Below are 19904 nucleotides of genomic sequence, written 5' to 3'. Positions count from 1 at the left end.
ATTCTAAGTGGTCAGGTTCATGAGCTAGAGCCGTCTAAAATATGACCAATTTACATGCACACTAGCGCCACGTAGCGGCAAAATGGCGCATTAAAAATGTCAGCTGATAAACGCCGTAAGGCTTCTGAACAACTTTGCTGAAGACCGCAGCTTTCTAGAAAGTAAGGTTTCCAAGATATTGCGTCATTAGTGTAATAGCTTACGGGTGATGCTAAACTTTTTGGGGTGCTGCAATATTCAATTGAGGTGTTGCAATACTAGATGATGCGATTCCATACTTATGGCGGGTAGTGTAATTATTGGTGAGAGAATACAAGTATTTTACGAAATGGTAGGCAAGAGAAGCTCCGATTTGCAAAGTTTGATCCGTTCTTATCACATGTTAGTGTAGATTTGAACTAATTTTCTTGTGGATTTCTTATTACCGAAAAGTCACAGAAACTGCGCAGCTCATGGAAAATTTTGGACAATCTCAACCCGTATTCAGTTTCGCACTCGGTCAATTGTGGCGCAAAAAGTGGCAGTTCATCCCATATGGATCGCCACTTTCAATTAACACCCACCCACCCTCAGGTCCGGTTGCTGCTACCCTTTCTACAATTTACCCGTTTAATAAACCGATTGGAAGAATAAAAGCGCTAACAATGTTAGCGCCCAGTTGCAACCTTTCGCGAACAATAAAGATTCTCCGTGCAGGATGCTAATTACCCCCGTGTGTGATTACCAGTCATAGAAGCGTAACCCGCGCACTCGATTGCACAAAAGAAAGCTCGTGATTTATGGCCTCCGGGTTATAGAGAGGAACAGGAACGTTCAGGTTACGCTGATCCCTCTAATGAGCAAGATAAATTTCTCATACACTGCACGCCCCTTCTTTATTTGTAGGCTGGTTTGAGATACGCCTCCTCGGGTGCAATGCGCGGCTTGAGACGATAGCGAAGCCGTGGACCTACTTTGTCGTCTAGGAACTTATCTAATGGCAAAGGACAACATCCTGCGATTCAGCAAACCTCGGCAGAGACAACTCAACCGCTTAGATGCTGCGTACATGCGGAGATGTGCTAATAGTTCTTTCAGACTGGACACCGATCGAACGCGCAATCTACGGGACCGGTTCAAACTGGAGCTATCGCGCTAGATTGACCCATGGTGCGCTCATCATTTTCGCATTTAAATACGAAGAACTGCGGCAGCGCCGGTCGTCGCCGGAGATAATTTTAAAACAAACAACTTCAAAGCTGGAAGCTGGATTTTTCCTTTTGCGATTCGGTTCACTCTGATTGATGGATGGAGGCTTGTTTTTTCCTGCCTTCCTCCAGCGCAGATAGCTCCAATTGGGGAACTGCACGTGCTCCGTACAATTATGGAAGCAAACAACCTATTTTTAATGCCTCGAGGATAACCCGGGTGACCCGCGTGAGCTGTTCCGAGGCTGTGTGAAACCCTAATCCGTCGGTTCCGATGAAAAGTAAACTTCTCGCGTGTTCCGGTTATCGCCAAAGTTCTTCGGCCATTGACGTCATTTGATTGTCTGCCACGCGGAGGCGATGGAAAAGTAGCACGAATCGAAATTTTTATTTTACAAACAAACTTCTGGTCCAGAGTCTGAGATTGTGGCAGGGTCTGTGGAGCTCGGACCTCCCAAAGCGAACCGGTTTAACTTGGAATCATGATGGTCGTAAAGTGGGAAAACGTCGCAAAAATGTCAATGAAATTTGATAAATACTTGTCAGTCGGATTGCACTTTCAAGACGGCGCAGCGCCTTATCAACTCATAGTAAATCGTAATTGCTCTGCACTGATTGCAGGCAGAAAGGAACCCTTATCAATCTTTTATTTAACGTTGTATACGTTGTTTAACTAAGTACAGTGTTCACCTTCGGTTGCAATCCGAATGCGATAATATCTGAGAAATTACGCCTTACAATACGATACGTTTTCCTAAGTTCCGCAGACGGAGGAGTTGTTGAATGATATGCAATTCCGAGCCAAAACAAATGACCCCGCGGTCAAGGATGTTCAAGACTTGGTCCGATCGTGCACGCGCTTCAGAAAAAGAATACGAAGAAGGAATATGATTTTATAAGCGGAACAACCTTATTCTCCGATTGCAAGGCCGATGAAAACAAACGATAAAATAAAAGTTGAGTTTTTTGTCTTATTCTCGCCATTTTTCCGAGCTAAAAGTAGCGTCAAAATAAACAGAAATCGTACACGAGCGCCGTGCAAAAAACGGGCAGAATGATTCGAAAAATGCGGCAGAAGACGCACGAAGTTTTGATCTTTAAATATCAGATCACCTCGAACGAAGGCGTGCGTCGGTAGTAGGGTGCGGAACCAATGTTCGGTGAGAGGGATCGCTTTTAGATGAGGATTTGTTTCAATTAAAGTATCAATCATAGGTAATTCCAAGTTACTAAACGAGAAAACGATCTATAAATAAAACAAATTACTTTGTTGCAATATGATAAAAATAGGATCACTTGGATCCGTACCCTAAGCATCCACTCAAAAAGGTGTGAAATTTCGAAAAACGCCGTTAATTTCCCGTATACCGCATCGCAATACTGCTGCCGGGAAAGGTCAGATCCACTTGCCTGTGGTCCAATTTTAGAGAGTCAGCGCGTATCGTGAAACTGGTTGCAGAATAGCCTCGGATGCACGGGTTTTTGGCACCGATCGCAGCGCGACACTATCGCTCCGTATTTCTGCTGTGACGGTGCAAAGTCCAAAGATCTTTCCCATTCAGCGAAGCGTGCGGTCGCGCCCTGCCCGCGCACCGCAGATCTCAAGACATGCGAATCAAGAAAACGAAAAGAGGTGAATCAACATGTGATTGGAGCGTGATCAGCACATGATGACGACGACCATGCTGGTGCGGGAACAAGCACGGGAGGTGATCTCCCTACACGATCGTCTTACGTAGCGTGGATTGACGTCGCGACAAGAACTACAGAACACATTGCTAACCAGGCAACTACTACTATCGATTGGACTAGTAGGGTTGTTAGTACGTGACGTGCTACATGACGCGATGATGGCAATAATGGCCTACGTGACTTCGACTGAAAAACTCGAAGGATTGAGATCTGGTTTTGAGCTGTTTACGTGACATTTATCAGTCTGTACGACACACTTGGGGACCTTCCTTAGCCTAGTGGTAACGTCCGCGGCTACAGAGCTGAAGGTGTCTGGGTTCGATTCTCGGTCGGTTCAGGATCTTTTCGTAATGCAAATTTTCATGACTTCCCTGGGCATTGAATATCGTCGTAGATGTCATACGAAGTGCGAAGTTTTGGCAAATAACTGTGGAAGTGATCATAGAACACCAAGCTGTATCCAAGTAGGACCGCCATGCCAAAAAGGAAAAGAACAACATACTCGCCAACTCGCCAATGACCAACATCCTCATCATCGGGCGGCTTCTGTCAGAAAATGACATTTTGCGCAATCAATCGGTCCATCAATCATCACCGGCCCTGCATTTCACCATCATCATCGGGACACAATATACATTTTCGAGCGTCATTCGTCAAAATGTGAGGCGCCATAGGCAGAGTAAACAACTCGACGGCCAAGGAGCTCGATTCTAATGAAATCGGTCTAATCCAAGATCGGCCCCTCACGCCACTTGTTTACTCCAAGAATTATAGAGCCATATCGCGTTCTCGAAAGTAGCGCACAGCCTTCCAGAGCGTATATGTATATAGTTAGTAGGAGGACGGCGACTCATTGGTTCAGTAGTAGATTACCAGTTTGTTCTGGGATTGAACCGGTACACCGAAGAAAGTAGTAAATCAATTGCACTATCTCGCGCAATGGTTTCTGCAATGAGTGCACACGGTTTGTCGGTTAGTGACGGCTACTCTGGGCAAGCGATGCACGATCATTCATTGAAACGTCACGATTGAGATGTATAGGAAATGTGTCGTGTCATAGCCGAGTGACTGCTGTTGTTGCGTCGATTGATGATCATTCAGGTCAGCTTGGAGATAACCTATGCGCTTCAGCTTGCCACTACTTGGCTGTTCCTACAGGTTCCAATGGCTAGGGATAACTAGTTGTATCCCAGAACAACTTTCAAGTCCTATTTCCGGATAAGATGGTACAACCGCTAATGGTCGTTGTGTAATTGAAGCCATTAAGGAGCTATATTTAGTCGTGTTAGAAATATCTCTGAGAATGTCCATCGTGGTCCGATGAGTAGCCGTGAAGGTAATGGTAGTGGGAGGCCATATCTTATCTTCTGCTGGGCGACATTTTTGCTTGCTTTGTTTAGTGATTTACGATGAGGTTTTGTGTGTTGTGCATGGTACTGCAATGTGATATTAGATGCGAGAGACTTCTCATGCGTCACCAAGAATCATGATTTTTAATCTTATGCAATTAGACGTTGTATTAAATTATTTCGGGTCATCCTTCAGAAAGTTTTTCAGGATCTTTCCTACTGGTTCCGTAATAGAAAGTTCCTAGTGTAGATACCATATTGGTTCGAATCAATCGGACACTTCGATTCTCGGACATCGGCTTTAATTCATGGAAAATGTAGAAAACGTGACAATTATGGATTCTTGGCGAAAAAAAGTCGGAATTAAATGTGAAAACACCGTGAAAAAGACCACTTCGAGGCTGCACGCTATATTGCATTAAATAATAAAATGTTAATCGTAATTACATATGTAATTTTTCTCCAGACCAGAATATAAAACATAAAAAAGTTGCTTCTACCTTTGTAATTTCTGACGTTCCCTGGATAAGTATTTCAAAAAGTACAACCATTGATTAGCCGGAGTTTAAAATCCAATCGCAAGTAATAGCTGTCTTCAAATTAAGAAATTTTGGATTAACAATAAACATGTTATCAATGTGATTTTAATGCTGTCCGATGAAATGTCATAAATATCTTGCTCATAGCTTCTACTTGGGTAATGTAATGTCGTTCGTTGATGTCCAATTGAAAAAAGAATCAGCAAAATCATTTATTTTTTCGACAATTTCTCGAGTAAGAACTTTAAAAATGCTTACAGTGATTCCTTATAAAATTTCTCCAGCAATGCATTCCGGAACTCCTCCAGAAATTTCCTACAGTAATGATTCCAGGAAAACCAACAAAGGTTGATTCCAGAGTTTTTGAATCCTTCAGGAAGTTTTTCAGGATATTTCCTCTAATTTCTTCAGGGATTCCTACAGAAAATTTCCCAGACATCTCTACAAAAATTACTCCAGGATTTTTCCGTTAATTCATATAGGGCTCCCTCATTAAGCATCTACATGATTTTCCTCCAGATTTTTTATCACAGTTATATCCAGCATTTCATCCTAATCCTTCCTGCAAACTTTTACAAAGGTTTCTTGGGTAATTTTCACGGTAAATTTTCTACAGTAAAAGTACTCTCTACTGCATCAGTTTAACCTATATTTCTTAAGAGATTACATCCGTGATTCACGCTGTGTCTGTACCAGTGCACTATGGTCCAGGAATCAGTTTTACGCGGAAAGATGCATTTTGAGCTTTAGAATGAAACATTAGACAAAAACGGTCTTCTACAAAGTTGTTTGTATTAGTTGAGCCCTTTGTTTGGTTTTATTGAAAATTAGGGTGGACTACATTTTCCTAGAAATTGTGTAACTAACTTTCTTATTTGTAGAAATTATATTATACATGCTTCAGCAAAATTGTAGAACATTCAATTTCAAGCAACTTTGCCAAAAAAAGTTTTTTTGTATCTCTTAAATTGACCGATTTAGAGCTTTTTTCCTACTGTGACCTAGGGTGGTCCGAACAAAACTGGTTTTCTGGCTCTAGAGTTTTTAATTCACATTTCTCATCAAAGTAATCTATGAAACACTTTGAGAGCTTTAAAAAATGCGTAATTTGGTGAGTGAAGAAACTCGCTATCTCCTTCCGTTTAGGAGTTATTGTTGTTTTTCTCTCAAAAACATGCCTACTTTGATTGTGAATTTCTCTGATTGGGGCAAACATAACAAATATCTTTTGACGGCATTCAAAGGACAAAATAAAATTGTATATTATATCAAAAAATTACAGATGTGTTATTTTTGTAACTCTAATAAAACGTCTTTAAAGTCAAATATTTTTTATCACAAAAACTTTAATAACTTTTGAACTAAAATAGATATCAACAATATTTTGGCATGAAAATTTGCGTTTTGTTAAGTTCTAAAAGTCGTTCATAGACGACTTTGACGAGAAAATAATATTGAAAAAACTAGAGTTAAAAAACTGATTTTTGTTGAACCACCCAGCGATGATTAGGAAAAAATGCTCTAGATTGGTCAAATTTTGAGCTACATAAAAACTTTTTTTGGCAAAGTTGATCAAAATTTCAAGTTCTACCGCTTTGCCGAAGAGCATATATCAGTATTTTTGCAAATAAAAAAGTTGATTATATGATATGTGTGATATTGTGGACCACCCTAGTTTCAAATGACATAGTATGAAAGCTTACATTTTAAGAAACAATTTTGTAGAAGATCATTTTTGTCTAAAATTTCATTTTCATGCTCAAAATGCGAAATAATAAAGAAATACATACTATGAAAATCTTCAAAATAGTTTAAGAGCCCTATCTTTCTTATTTCAGATTTCTCGTCAAAGCGGTCTATGAACGACTTTAAGAATTTAACAAAACGCAAATTTTCATGCAAAAATATTGATGACATCTATTTTAGTTTAAAAGTTATTAAAGTTTTTCTGTTTAAAATCCTTTATTTTTCAAGGCATTTTATTAGAGTTACAAAAATAACACATCTGTAATTTTTTGATATAATATACAATTTTATTTTGTCTTTTGAATGCCGTCAAAAGATATTTTTTATGTTTGCCCCAATCAGAGATATTCACAATCAAAGTAGGCATGTTTTTGAGAGAAAAACAACAATAACTCCTAAACGGAAGGAGATAGCGAGTTTCTTCACTCACCAAATTACGCATTTTTTAAAGCTCTAAAAGTGTTTCATAGATTACTTTGATGAGAAATTTGAATTGAAAACTTTAGAGCCAGAAAACCAGTTTTGTTCGGACCACCCTATGTCACTGTAGGAAAAAAGCTCTAAATCGGTCAATTTAAGAGATACAAAAAAACTTTTTTTGGCAAAGTTGCTTGAAATTGAATGGTCTACAACTTTGCTGAAACATGTATAATATAATTTCTACAAATAATAAAGTTAGTTACACAATTTCTATGAAAATGTGGTCCACCCTAATTTTCAATAACACCAAACAAAGGGCTTAACTAATACAAACAACTTTGTAGAAGACCGTTTTTGTCTAATGTTTCATTCTAAAGCTCAAAATGCATCTTTCCGCGTAAAACTGATTCCTGGACCACTGTGCAGTGAATTATAAAAATGTAATGTATATCGGATTTTTTCTCGCTAGAGATCAGTATTCGGTCTATATTTTCATAATCAGAAAATTTCAAAATATTCTATTGGTGAAATTTTTAACATACATTTTGTATAGGCAGAAATGGGTCACACAGCGCGATTTACATAGATTTTAGTATAAAAAATAGCTAGAACATGGGAAAAATCGAAATTGACGATATAATATTTTGAAACCTTTCGATTATGAAAATATTGAGCGAATACTAATGTATAGCGAGAAAAAATCCGATGTACATTAGATTTTTATAATCTCCTGATTCAGACGTGGCGTGATTACTTTAGGATCTCCTTGGAAAATACCTCTCAAAAATTTAAAAAATTCTGGTAAAATTTCTTAAAAAAGCTTTGAAGAAATGCCTGGCATGATTTCTGGAGGTATCCTACGATAAATTCCCAAATAAAATCTAAAAAATCCTGAATGAAATTGTAAGAGAAAAATTGTAAAGAAAATACCGGATGAATTGATGGGTCAATTTATTGTGCACTTTTATTAAGAAATTTCTGAAGAAATTTCAAAGTAAATGTCAAATCAGTCTCTAAAGGAATCTCTGGAGTAATTTCTGGAGATACTCTGATTAAATCCTTTAAAAAAAAGTTCTGGACAAAACTTCTGAGAGAATTCCTAGGAAATTGAAAGATTTGGGTCGAGCTTTTATGAGTTTTCACTGTAGATCGAAAGGCAATGTCCTTGATTAGTGTTTTATACAAAAAAAAACTCAATTATTGGTTAGCATTTAAGAATCCGTATTCGTAATCATCGTGGTATTTCTTTTCAAAATTGAAAAATATTCGATGAAAAAGTGTTCATTGTACTTCGGTTAGCGAATAGAATATAGTGAACACATTTTCAACTGAATTTTCATGACTTTTGACGAACAAACTGCTTTTGAAATTTCTCAAATCGATGACGGATTCTGCCCCCTTGAAAGGAAAGTAAACAAAGAGAGCCTCTCAATGTTATATATGCCATTTTGAAAGTTACACAAGAATTCCTGGAGGTATCCTTAGATAAATTCATGGTTAAAATCGCCAGGAAATCCTAAAAAACAAGGAGGAAATCCTGAGTAGCTTCAAAGAAGAATATATACATTTATGATTAAAACGCAATAACTATTCTTATAAAATATATACCCATATTCTTGTTTACGTTCGAATACTCTTTCAATCGAAAACCATTTTGAATTCTCGTTAACGCCAGCAAAATTAAGTGGACCATGGATTCGAACGAATAGGATTCGATAGAAAGTTGTATCCGCCGTAAACAAGAATGTGTGTGATATTCAAGATTTTTTTTTCGAGGTATTGACGAAAGGAGTCTCTATAAAAAAATATAGAGATGCACTTAGATGAACCAACGGTCATCTTTAATTAGTAGACTTTTAATCACCATTTCCTTTCCCATCTCCGCTGATCGTAAGGACTTCAGTATCGTTGAAAAGCATACCAGGCTAATTTCCTAGCATTTCTAACGTTTCTTCTAATAGTTACTCCAGGATAATGTACGGCCGGCTGTTCTATGCTATCACAGCTAAAAAAATGTTATAAATTTAAGTTTATTTTCATGCACATATTTGGAGCATCACAATGAACCTAAATTTTAACGACCAATCCATTATTTTTAAATCGAATTTACTTTAAATTTACAACGCACGAATTTGATTTATTTTTTACACTACATTTCAGTTTACACTATGTTGAAATTTAAATATTTTTTTTGTGTGTATGCTATATCTTTAAAGAAATTAAGTATCGTTGTAGAAGTGCTTAATGAAAGTCATGAAGAAACCCCTTGAAAAAGCTATACCTAGAAGATTTTCTGGATCAATTGCTAAATACATTCATTTAGGCCTTTTTGGGATTTTTTTTGTAGGAGCTCCAGAAGGAATCCCTAAAAAAGTTCCTGGGGGAATGTCGGTAGTTATACTTGTAATTAACTTTATAGGAAACTTTATAGAACTTCTAAAAGGTAGGAGAATTTTCTAGAGATTTAGACTGTATGTCCTGTTGAGTATTAATTCTGGAGTAATTTTTGTGGTATGCTTTGAAAATTGGTAGAAAAAAAAATGGCTACAGATCTTAAGCTTTCAAATTTCCTTCATTTTCTCAATTGTAATCCGTAACTGACCTCTTCCCCATCTGCTTTTTCTTCCATTCCAGTATCGCAGGTACTGCTGGCGCCGTAGTAACATGCCCGCTGGAAGTGGTCAAAACTCGTCTGCAAAGTTCGTCCGCGTCGTTTATACATAGTATACCGCCCCGTATTGCTGCTGCTGCTGCTTCGTCAACGCCTACCGGAGGGTCGGAAGAAGCCCGTGGGAAACTGTTCGCCAACGAGCACCACCATCAGTTGCGAACTTCGACCAACGCGGACCACCACCACAACCATTCCAACAGACAGCGAGTATGTCCCAGTTCCATTCTCAGTCGACGGCGCCCATCGGTGAGTGGCTTCTGCATAACGCTTTGCGTCTTCTGTTTCCGGCATCTAGTTGATCATTGTATCGCCATCATCTGCGCTCACTATATTTGAAGAGATCATATTGTCAAGTGTCTTAAGCTCATGATCCACGCTAAAGCTTAACTGAAGCATAACAGTCTGTAGATCGCCGCAATTATTAAAGCAGCTTTGAATTGAGAGCACCCTATTGCGCGTCGATTTCTATTCTGAGCCACACAAAACTAACGATTCAAATCCCATTGGATTCACAATAACCACCACCAACACCCCCTCATTGGCATTGCGAGTGCTCATCAAGCCTAACACCATTCAGTTTGCTCGTTGCGACCACGTATCGGTCATTTAGAACGTACAGCCAAGGTGTAAGGCTCGAACAAAGTGCACCTCGACTAATCTTGAAGAGTGTAGTTATTTTTGTGATGTTAGCTTGCACCAGCCCAGTCAGTACCCAAGAACCGGTTCGGAAGCAGGTTTAAAGCGGTTTCGAATCAAAGTCTTCTTGGAAGAAGCAGTAGGACGAGGGTGCGCGATTGTAACAAGCTAGCTGATAAGCCAGTTACGATTGTGCTGATGAGAAATATTCCGGTGCTTTTTCCTGTCCACATGGAATGACATCGAGAATGATGAAATACCTAACTGAGACGACACGGTTTGGATGCATAGGATCCACACGCGCAGTACTCGTATAACTCTCGTTGACTCGACAAACAACAGCTCGAATGGTGGACCAGTGATAACCTTTCGGTGCGAGATGGGATTTATTCCGGTCATTGTAACCGGCTCAGGGGTTTGGATTGAACCGGATTATCGAATTGATCTCGCCTCGTTGCGCCATTGTTCTAGAAGAGTTGGTTACATTACATCAAGTGTGCGCGCTGAGCTTCTTGTAATTCAATCCGGTTACGGGGATGCGCCTAGAATCATTCGAATGATTAGACAGCCGGCGAAGATGTTTGCGTCAAACCGGATTGGGTTCAGGCTCGTGGGTTATCGGCACGGTGGAAAAGTACAGAATCCTTGACCGGCATCCGCCTGAATGACCGAAGTTCGGTTTTAACAGGTTTCATATGCAAACTAACATAACGATAAACCGCACAGAGCTGGTTGTAGGTCTCTTTTGAAGTGCTTGGTCACTGTTTTAATGGAAGACTTTGAAGAAATAATTTTCCTTGTTCTCCTTTAAATGAAACCTGATAAAAATTCTAGATGTTCCAGAAAAATGACCAGTAACACTTACGAGAATAATTTACTGGTTCTTCAAGACCTTCTTCTCAGATTCTGAATCTTCAGTAATTCTTCTACGAATTCATCCAATGATTTCTTCTGTTTTACATTCGGAGAATTATCGTGGCATATCTCTAGAAATTTTCACCGGAAATTCTCTTAGAAATTCCTCTACAGATCTTTCAAGAGATGTATACAGGAAATTCTCCAGATTCGTTTTCGGGCAATCCAACGCAACTACCTACCTCCAGTAATTTTCATATTTCAGTAATTGCATCATACTCGGAATATTTTCCCTCCAGATCCAAATTTTTACATTGCCATTTTCACCGAATTCTTCAGTAGTTACTCTAGCGGATCTTTCGACGATTCCATCAAAAGTACTTCCTAGAACAACTTCAATCGTTTATTCCACAGTCGTTTTTTTAACCATGGTCTCTAAAGTCTAAAACGAGCACTAATACATACTTGTCTGAGTAATACTGGTCGCATTTTTTTCTTCTTTTAAACACGTTCTTAAAAAAATGACTGGAAGGATTGTTATGTCCTGGCTCCTATTTGGATTCTTTTGCTGCCTGTAAGGCCTCTTTTTAATTCTTGGTTGGTCTCTTTTTTAAGGAATGAGATCCCTGAAGTTTTTATTTTTAAGACTTTCAGTTACTACTAGCCTTGACTGTGTGATCGCTTCCTATAACCTCGCACATCATCCTACTCGCTGTCCCACTGAGAATCGTCTTCTAATAATTCATCGCTTTCCCGTTTCGTCCGTATCTTCCATAGATTCTTGCGATCCCCCAGTGTGGTCTCTCGACATCGGTCCAATCGATCTCGATCTGGCAATGCTTGAAGCACATTGTCCAAACCGAAGGCTCCCGCGCCCTGTTCAAAGGCCTCGGCCCGAACATCGTTGGTGTGGCGCCTTCCCGGGCGTTCTACTTCTGTGCTTACTCTAAGACCAAGAATACACTGAACGCGGTTGGGTAAGTATCATCACGAAGACCAATTCTGTCGAGAATTCAACTAACGTTTCCCCTTTTTTTACCTTTCCAGTATCATTCCAGCCAACTCACCGCTGGTGCACATTATGAGTGCATCCTGTGCCGGATTCGTGTCCGCCACCCTAACCAATCCGATCTGGTTCGTCAAGACGCGGCTCCAGCTGGATTACAACTCCAAAGCCAAAATGACCGTGACGGAGTGTGTGAAGCGAATTTACGCCACCCAGGGCATCCGAGGCTTCTACAAGGGCATCACCGCCAGCTACTTCGGCATCTCGGAAACGGTGATCCACTTCGTGATCTACGAGGCGCTCAAAAAGAAACTGGTATGTATCCTCGGAGCGCGCTGGCATAATTTAACGAGAACATCTTTTTCTTCCCTCATTTATTTATAGTTGTATGTGTTCGCTTCTTTGCTAATCCTAACATTGTGCGTTCTGCACCTCATGTGTGTGTGGGTGGGTTTGTGTCCCGTTACGATCACATTCACACGCACGAGACTCTCTGAAACATCCAACATCCAATCAAACCAAAAAATGATCACCTCAGAGAGCAAACCAATGACTGCTTGATGAGATCGGGGTATTAACCGAAAGAGTAAAATTCTCTGAACGAGCCATGCATGGGCCGTGGAAGAAGTGTTTTTTCCTTGCTTGGTTTCCTGAGCTGTCCAGGGTGCCAACGGCAACTGTCGCTGTGCGATTGGTCGTAATTGGAATCAGTCGTAAGAGACGATGGTAATTTGCTCAACATAAAATTCTCGTATACACAGTCATAGTTTTGTAGGTCTCATATGTGCATGTTCACCGGTCTGCCCGTCGCTGAAGTCTGTGTTCTGGCGAGTTAGTGGAGAGCTACAGTGAGAGAGACAGACAGCGAAAGAGGGAGAACTGAGGAGGACGAGTTCTGCGCCGTGGTCCCCGTGGTACCTCCACCGTCTACTGTGAATTCACGCGAGTCCATCTGTGTGTGTACCTCTCATGTGTATGTGTCTGTCGGGATCAGCATCCCCATTGTCTCGTATGTCTATTGACCTAACGAACTAAAAAGAAACGCATGTTGCAGTCGTTTGGACAGGCTTGCTCAGCTAAGTGAGTTAACCAGCAGCCTGGAAGAGATAGAAGTCATGTGTTTGACTTGGCCTTTTTCCCTTCGATTGTTTCGTGCTTTATCGCGGTGCCATTAGACTCATTCCATTTGTTTGTTATCAAAATTATATTTTCCCAAATTGCATGAATTACGTTTCCGATCAAAACCTACACAGATTTCACGCATTCAATGATTGCTTGGTCATCAAAAAAAAAAGGGAAAAAGGCCAAACACATACAATCTTGTGCATAAGTTTCGGTTCACCTGAATAACATACAAAAGTGTTCTTATCTCGGTGAATACACGTTCAATTGGATCTCTGTATGGCTTATTCGAAAGGCAATAAGTTTGTATATGTTTTTTTTCAAATCAGCCAAGTTTTGTCAGTGGAATATTAGTAAAATTTTAAATGTAAGTAAAAATTCAGTAAACAAAATTCATAAAATGTTTTCGTTAAAATCCCTTGCGTAATAAGAAAAACTCATTACCTCTCGAATGAGCCATAGAGAATTTCAATAAGGCTTGCAATCACAGAAATATGGACAAAACACTTTAGTAGGTTTTTTAAGGGGTGAACCCAAACTTTTGCACGGGAGTGTTTCAGCGCGAACGGGTTTTACGTTCGCGCAACTCTTCGACTGTCCCCATTCGACACTGCACATGCCGCAATCTGTATCGCTAAATTTCTCGTTTGTGTATTTTTTTTCTCGTATTTTTTAGTCTCAGACACACGCATATTCCCACGATATCTACCGTGTCGTTCATCGCTCGCTCGTGCCCTCTCGCCCTTCACCATAAGTGTGTGTATTATGTGTAAGGGGGAGTTGTCCGAAAAAGCAAGCACAAATCCGCATAGTATGAGTTAAAAATCATTATATAATAATTACACTAAGTTCATTTTTTAGAAAACATAAAAAAAACCAGATCATCATCTGCTTTCCGTTCCATTCTCAATTCTCAAATTCCAATCCATCAATTCGGACATCGGACAAACGCTGCCGTCACCGCCACTGCACCATGACGGTCGACGACGGGATCGGTTCGTCCCTTGTTGCGTGTGTCTAGTTCTTGTTACAAACCACACACTGTCTTCGTCCTGCAGACGAAGTCGAATAAACGACGGATATCACTAAGATCACGCGAAACGTACTAATGCGTCACTCTTTGGTTTTCCTTCTCCCACCTCACCCACTTGTGGAAATTCGTGTAGAATGAGCTACGCGAAGCGCACCCCACGGACAATAAGACGTCCCGAGACTTCCTCGAGTTTATGGCGGCCGGAGCTACGTCCAAGACGATTGCCTCCGTTGTGGCCTACCCGCACGAAGTCGCCCGCACCAGGTTGCGCGAGGAGGGTAACAAGTATCGCAGCTTTTGGCAAACTATCCACACCGTCTGGAAGGAGGAAGGCAAGGCCGGATTGTACCGGTAAGTAAGACGATGCCCAGTAGACTGATAAAGATTTTGTAGTGTTTCTCCTATGCTTGAACGTTGTCCATTATGGTAAATATCATCCTCCTAAAGATTAGAAGAAATTTGTATTTAGTCCTCTAACTCTTCATGATTTCCTTTGACAATGATATTAAACTCTTCTCGAGTTATATCTTCCTAGCTACAACATAGCTAAATGACTCATTTTGATTGGACGCCAGGATAACTAGGTATTCATCATCCAAGAGAGCTTTTTAGTGACCTGGCTACTACTTGAATGCAAGTTTCTAAAATGCCTCTATATTTAATTATAAGAACTGTAATCTTAGAAAAAATACTTGCCATGATTTTTCGTATAATGCACCAGAGATTAATATGCAACGCACAGGTTTTTCACACATGCTCCAAAGGTTCCTCATGTAAAGTTTATTATTATTATCATCAATTTCCTCTGGAAACCTTTTCAAAATCCTCAATATTTCGCCAGAAATGTTCAAAATACCACTAGCGCTGCACATTATCCCGCTTAAAATTTATAGGACGCTTTAGAAATCTTAAGAGTTTATTAGGAATCACCAAATTTTTGGGCATAATCCCCCATAACCAATTATACATTCTCAGGATCCCACAAGAAACCCTCAGTGTCCACTTCGAATCTGCAGACATTCTCATGAATCCTTTAACATTTCTGAAAAGTCCCCTAAGAACCAAGAATCTCTTGAAGATTTTCCAGGGTACGGTTAGGAAACTCATAGACCCAGCTCGTAAGAAACATTTTGATTACGTTGAGACCCTTCTTCTTCTTCTTCTTCTTCTTTGCCAAAGTTGCCATTTTCGCATTCGTACATCGTGTGGCAGGTACGATGATACTTTATGCCCAGGGAAGTCAAGGAAATTTCGTTTACGAAAAGATCCTGGACCGACCGGGAATCGAACCCAGACACCTCCAGCATGGCTTTGCTTTGTGGACTCTAACCGCTCGGCTAAGGAAGGCCGTATCCTTGGTTAACAATCTTGTATAGAATTCTGGATCGCCTCTTAACAACAAATCTAACGCCTTACAGAGTCTATAGCAAAGAGGGAACGTAGCTCTAAATAGTTGATGCAAAAAGATCAATATTTACACCAATACCACAGACAAAAAGTTAAAACACTCTCAATCGTATTTATTGCACGCATCAATGAGATGGTTGAAAATAAAATGTAATTTGGACAGTATTTGCATTTGTCATAGTGCCGGTGGAATTAAAAAAAAATGATACCCAAATTTACTATATGAACTCTTTTTATGGATTATATGTTGACACTTCTGCAATTTTCCAGAATAACGCAATTAATTTAATGAAATTTCTTAAACGACATTTTGCTGTATTTGTATCTATTACTTCAGTGTGTTTTTACATACGCAATTTAAGTAAATCCATAATAATAAAGACAGTGAGCAAAAAGGTGAGACGAGATTTATGATTGTAACTCTGTGTGAGTCATAGATTTCGTTGCTCTTCTTATGTCGGTGCTTGTGCTTTGTTCAAACAAGCTGTTCCAAATTTGAAAGTGTTTTAGTGTATCACCTAGGGGCAGATTCAAGTGGGCTGGTCACTCAATATGAATGCCTAAGAAAAGATATCGGTCTCTTGTTGAGATACTGGTGGAGATTATTGGCTTTATGATACATTGCGAATGCATGACCAATGACCATCCTGAAGTAAATAATCACACACGGGAGTTCTTAGTTTAGTCTAAATCTTTGTGTATAACAGTGTGATATAATTTAAAAATTTTCTCCGAATTCATTATGAATTAATTAAAGGTTAGAAAACAAATATTTCGAAATTCAAATCAAACATCAAAACTTTCTATTGAATGGCTGGAAAACATCAACTTACAGGATAACGATATGAATTTTTAGGCATATGGGATAAATCCGGGAGTTGGAAAACTAGTTTTGAATGAGCACCCTGATTCCAGTAATGGCGAAAGTAGAGAGAATGATTGAACATTGGCATTATCAGAGCACTCAAATAGTTAACATATTACTTCAATCGAATCAGAATTGATTTTCAAAATACTTTTTTTTTTGCTATTTCGATAGATTTAGGCAAAATCTACAACTTCTTTTTATTTGAAGAATTTCTTGCCATTCACTAAAAAAAATAAAGTCATGAGGAAGGGGTTACGGTGAGATATTTCGGAATCCAAACAAAGCTATCATAATGAACGTACGCAATCGATCTTCTTGTTTCAAACTTTTTGCTACTGTGAAAAGCTAAAACAAAAATTTCATTGTCGTTTGATGCTTCTTTCACGAGATTTGTGCCATCGAAGTTTTGGTACATTGTTGCATTTGGATTCCTAGCTGTTGTTGTGCCTTTGGTACATTGTACAATTGGATTGCTAGCTATTTCACTTCAATGACGTGTACTCAGTCAAATTTAATCCTAATCATTGAACTTTGGGAGGATGTCTTTACCGTATTTGACATCATTTTTAGCATGGGAGCAAATATTTCATAATTAGAATCATTCCAATGCCCACCAATTCCAACATGTGTATTAACAACCTCTTTCCCTATCTCATCCCGCCAGTGGTCTTGGCACACAACTGGTCCGTCAGATCCCGAATACGGCCATCATGATGGCCACCTACGAGGCCGTCGTGTACGTACTGACCAACGAAATCAACCCGACCGACCTGATTGTCGGCAACTGAGAGCGGGAGTACTGCCAGGTAGCAACGGCAACGGAAACCAACTGCGATCACTGTTTTCCGGCCCTGGCAGCGTTACTATTCCCGGAGAGAAGCAACAGCAGCAGCGGCAGCAGTAGTGACGGAGCCACCGGAGAACGGATGGAAGCGGGGGCAGCGTTTGGCTTGCTCGAGCTGGACAACCCTGCCTTCATCGTGCATTGTATTTGCGATTTTTACGTAGATCTCTAAGAATGAGATCTACACGTGTACAGAAATATGGAACCGAGCGCAGATGAGTCGCAGGAGAAAGAGAGTCAGGTGTAATTGTTCTTTTTTATTGCACACCGTTGTTTATATACACCACGTTATTAAGGGATATTTATATAGAGAAGACATTGATTATATTTTTCAAGGCAAACAAATTTAGACTTTAAGACCGTGTTTGGAAGCACAGAGCTACACACAGTTGCTTCGTGAGCGAAAGAACGATTCGATGCGCGGGTAACTAGCGCGAGCTTCAACCGTACAAGTGTAAAAAAAGAAGATTACAAATCTTGAATGACCGAGAGACTGATCGTTTGTTTCGGAGGTAATCGTTTTTTCGTTATTATTTTTCGGTTCTACGGAAGAATGCTTTCCTGGTTTTGTTTTTTTCTATTCATTGAATTACCAATTTGTTTTTTATTAGTTTGAAATTGGTTGAACCCAAAAGAGGAGAACAAAACTTCAATTCTGCTAACCTTGTTTGGCAATATAATTGTTTTAGTTGTAAGGCAATAGACTTAGTAAAAAAACAGATGAAGTCGATAAGAAATTATATTAATTTTTTATTTGATCTTCTCTTCGCATCCTGTTTTGCCATGCTTTAAATAGCTTCTAGTACAAATATAGGTGTTAATTCCGATGTGGATCAAGCCAAACTCAACCAAATCTAGAATCTAGAGAATAAATGTTGCATAGGAAGCATCCTTGGCATTGGGAACAAAAACAAAAATGGCAATGTGCTAGCGTTTTTAATTTGGACGACGTTAAAGAAGTTTCTATGGTTTCCGATTTGATTGAGAGCTCCGCGCACAATATTTGGACTGGATGCCATATAAACGGGAATTGCGAAAGTAATTACACCAATATTATAATTGTACAGCTTTTCCGCTAGCCCTTGATTGAGGCATTTGTTTGGTTTCTCATCATTTGTAGTTTCGTCTAAGTGAAAGGCTCACTTATAGGTATTCGATAGACAATATGGTAAAAGGAGTCTGTGGGCTGAATGCACTTATTAGGAACGATATATTTAGTTAAAGTGACCTAACCGAGTAGAAGTTGGCTGTTTAATTTGGATCAGTGTTTCAAAATAGCTAATAACTTCTTCATCAATCTGAATTCATATCGAAATTAAACATAATTTACCGATCAAATCAAAACACATAAAACAACTTACTTCTACCGGTTAGGTAACTTTTAGATGCTGTGATTTACATTACTATTGACTTTTAGCGTAATATTCGTGGGTTCTGCTAAGTGAGCATAAAACAAGATATAAATACCTACCCAGCACTAAAGCAGCATTAGGTGACTAGTTGTCGAGAAGCACATATTCTACGGAGAAAGCCTAGTTTGCCCCTGGAAAAAATCGCTTTAAAATACGTTCCAAACCAAAAAGCGGGTCTTTGACTAAATTCAGCGAAAAAGCAGGTCGAAAAATTTCCTTCCAGGCGTGTACTTAGCTGAACCAGGCGTATTTGATAGTGTGTACCAACTCCTATTTGCTATGTCAAGCGCTCAAATCTATATTGTTCCATTTTAGCATGCAGAACTGATAGTTGTACAGTACAGAAAACTGTAAATTAGAGAGGACACTGAACTAAAGTATGAAAGTACAACGACACAAAAATAACCAATTATCATTAGATCGAAATAACGAACAAACTGTGCCAAGGAACATTTTAGACCTTTTGAAAAGGGAAAAACACTTATTACACCATCCAGTTAGCGACAGGGAAAACAAATAAACACACTGACCTATCCAACCGTTTGCGGATTGTTGCGCGTCGGTGTTTTTGTGTGGCAGCCAAAAAAGATGAGGTGTCGGTCGACGGCCTCGAATTTTGTTTTTCTTTCTAATACGCGGATGCGCCATAACCGACGGGAAATAGTGCATTTGACGACTTGGCACCGTAATACGTACTGAATGCTAAACAAAATAGTCGGTTGTAAATGTAACATTGGACACTACTGATAGGGTGTAGCAGATGAGGAGTTGCTCGAGGCAAGGTATGATGTAGAACATTGAGTCAGCAGATGAAACATAGGGAATAACATTGAACTAAATATTGAATAACAAGCAAACACTATGCTGATATACCACAAAACGCTTAAGGAAAAAAAGAATTTTTCATTTTTGTTTTCATATTGAAGCAAAACATGATAAAAGAAAAAAAAACAAACAAAAGTGTATTGAAATGTTTATTTTATGAAATATATAACAATAAAAGTGAAAAATTACCCGAACCGTGTTTATGAAAACAGAAAGAAACTCCAATGTATTAATCCATAAGGTGTCTTGAAGTGTAAATCTAACATGATTTCCCTATATTCTATCCTTCCAG

At 39.3% G+C, this 19904-nt stretch overlaps 1 protein-coding gene across 4 annotated transcripts in view; it reads left to right on the top strand.

Moving 5' to 3' along the window:
- Positions 1–19630, top strand: part of LOC5575850 (mitochondrial carrier protein Rim2) — a 38160-nt gene extending 18530 nt beyond the window's left edge. Inside the window, exons 2-7 of one of the 4 annotated variants that reach the window (XR_002500888.1) lie at positions 9568–9850; positions 11873–12072; positions 12143–12416; positions 12486–12814; positions 12877–13074; positions 13900–14004. Coding sequence is in view for 1 of the 4 variants with exons in the window: in XM_021847255.1 (XP_021702947.1) it covers positions 9568–9850; positions 11873–12072; positions 12143–12416; positions 14390–14607; positions 17196–17319 (1099 nt within the window). In the remaining 3 variants the exon portion in view is untranslated. Of the gene's footprint in view, positions 1–9567; positions 9851–11872; positions 12073–12142; positions 12417–12485; positions 12828–12876; positions 13111–13899; positions 14005–14389; positions 14608–17195 lie in introns of those variants that run through there. The other 3 variants (XR_002500886.1, XR_002500887.1, XM_021847255.1) reach the window with 3 other exon arrangements.
- The last annotated feature ends 274 nt before the right edge of the window (positions 19631–19904 follow it).

This window comes from Aedes aegypti, chromosome 2 (assembly GCF_002204515.2).
Source record: "Aedes aegypti strain LVP_AGWG chromosome 2, AaegL5.0 Primary Assembly, whole genome shotgun sequence".
Classification (NCBI taxonomy): Eukaryota; Metazoa; Arthropoda; class Insecta; order Diptera; family Culicidae; genus Aedes; species Aedes aegypti.
Note: the sequence above shows the minus strand (reverse complement) of the source record. Positions and strands in the feature narration are given on the sequence as shown.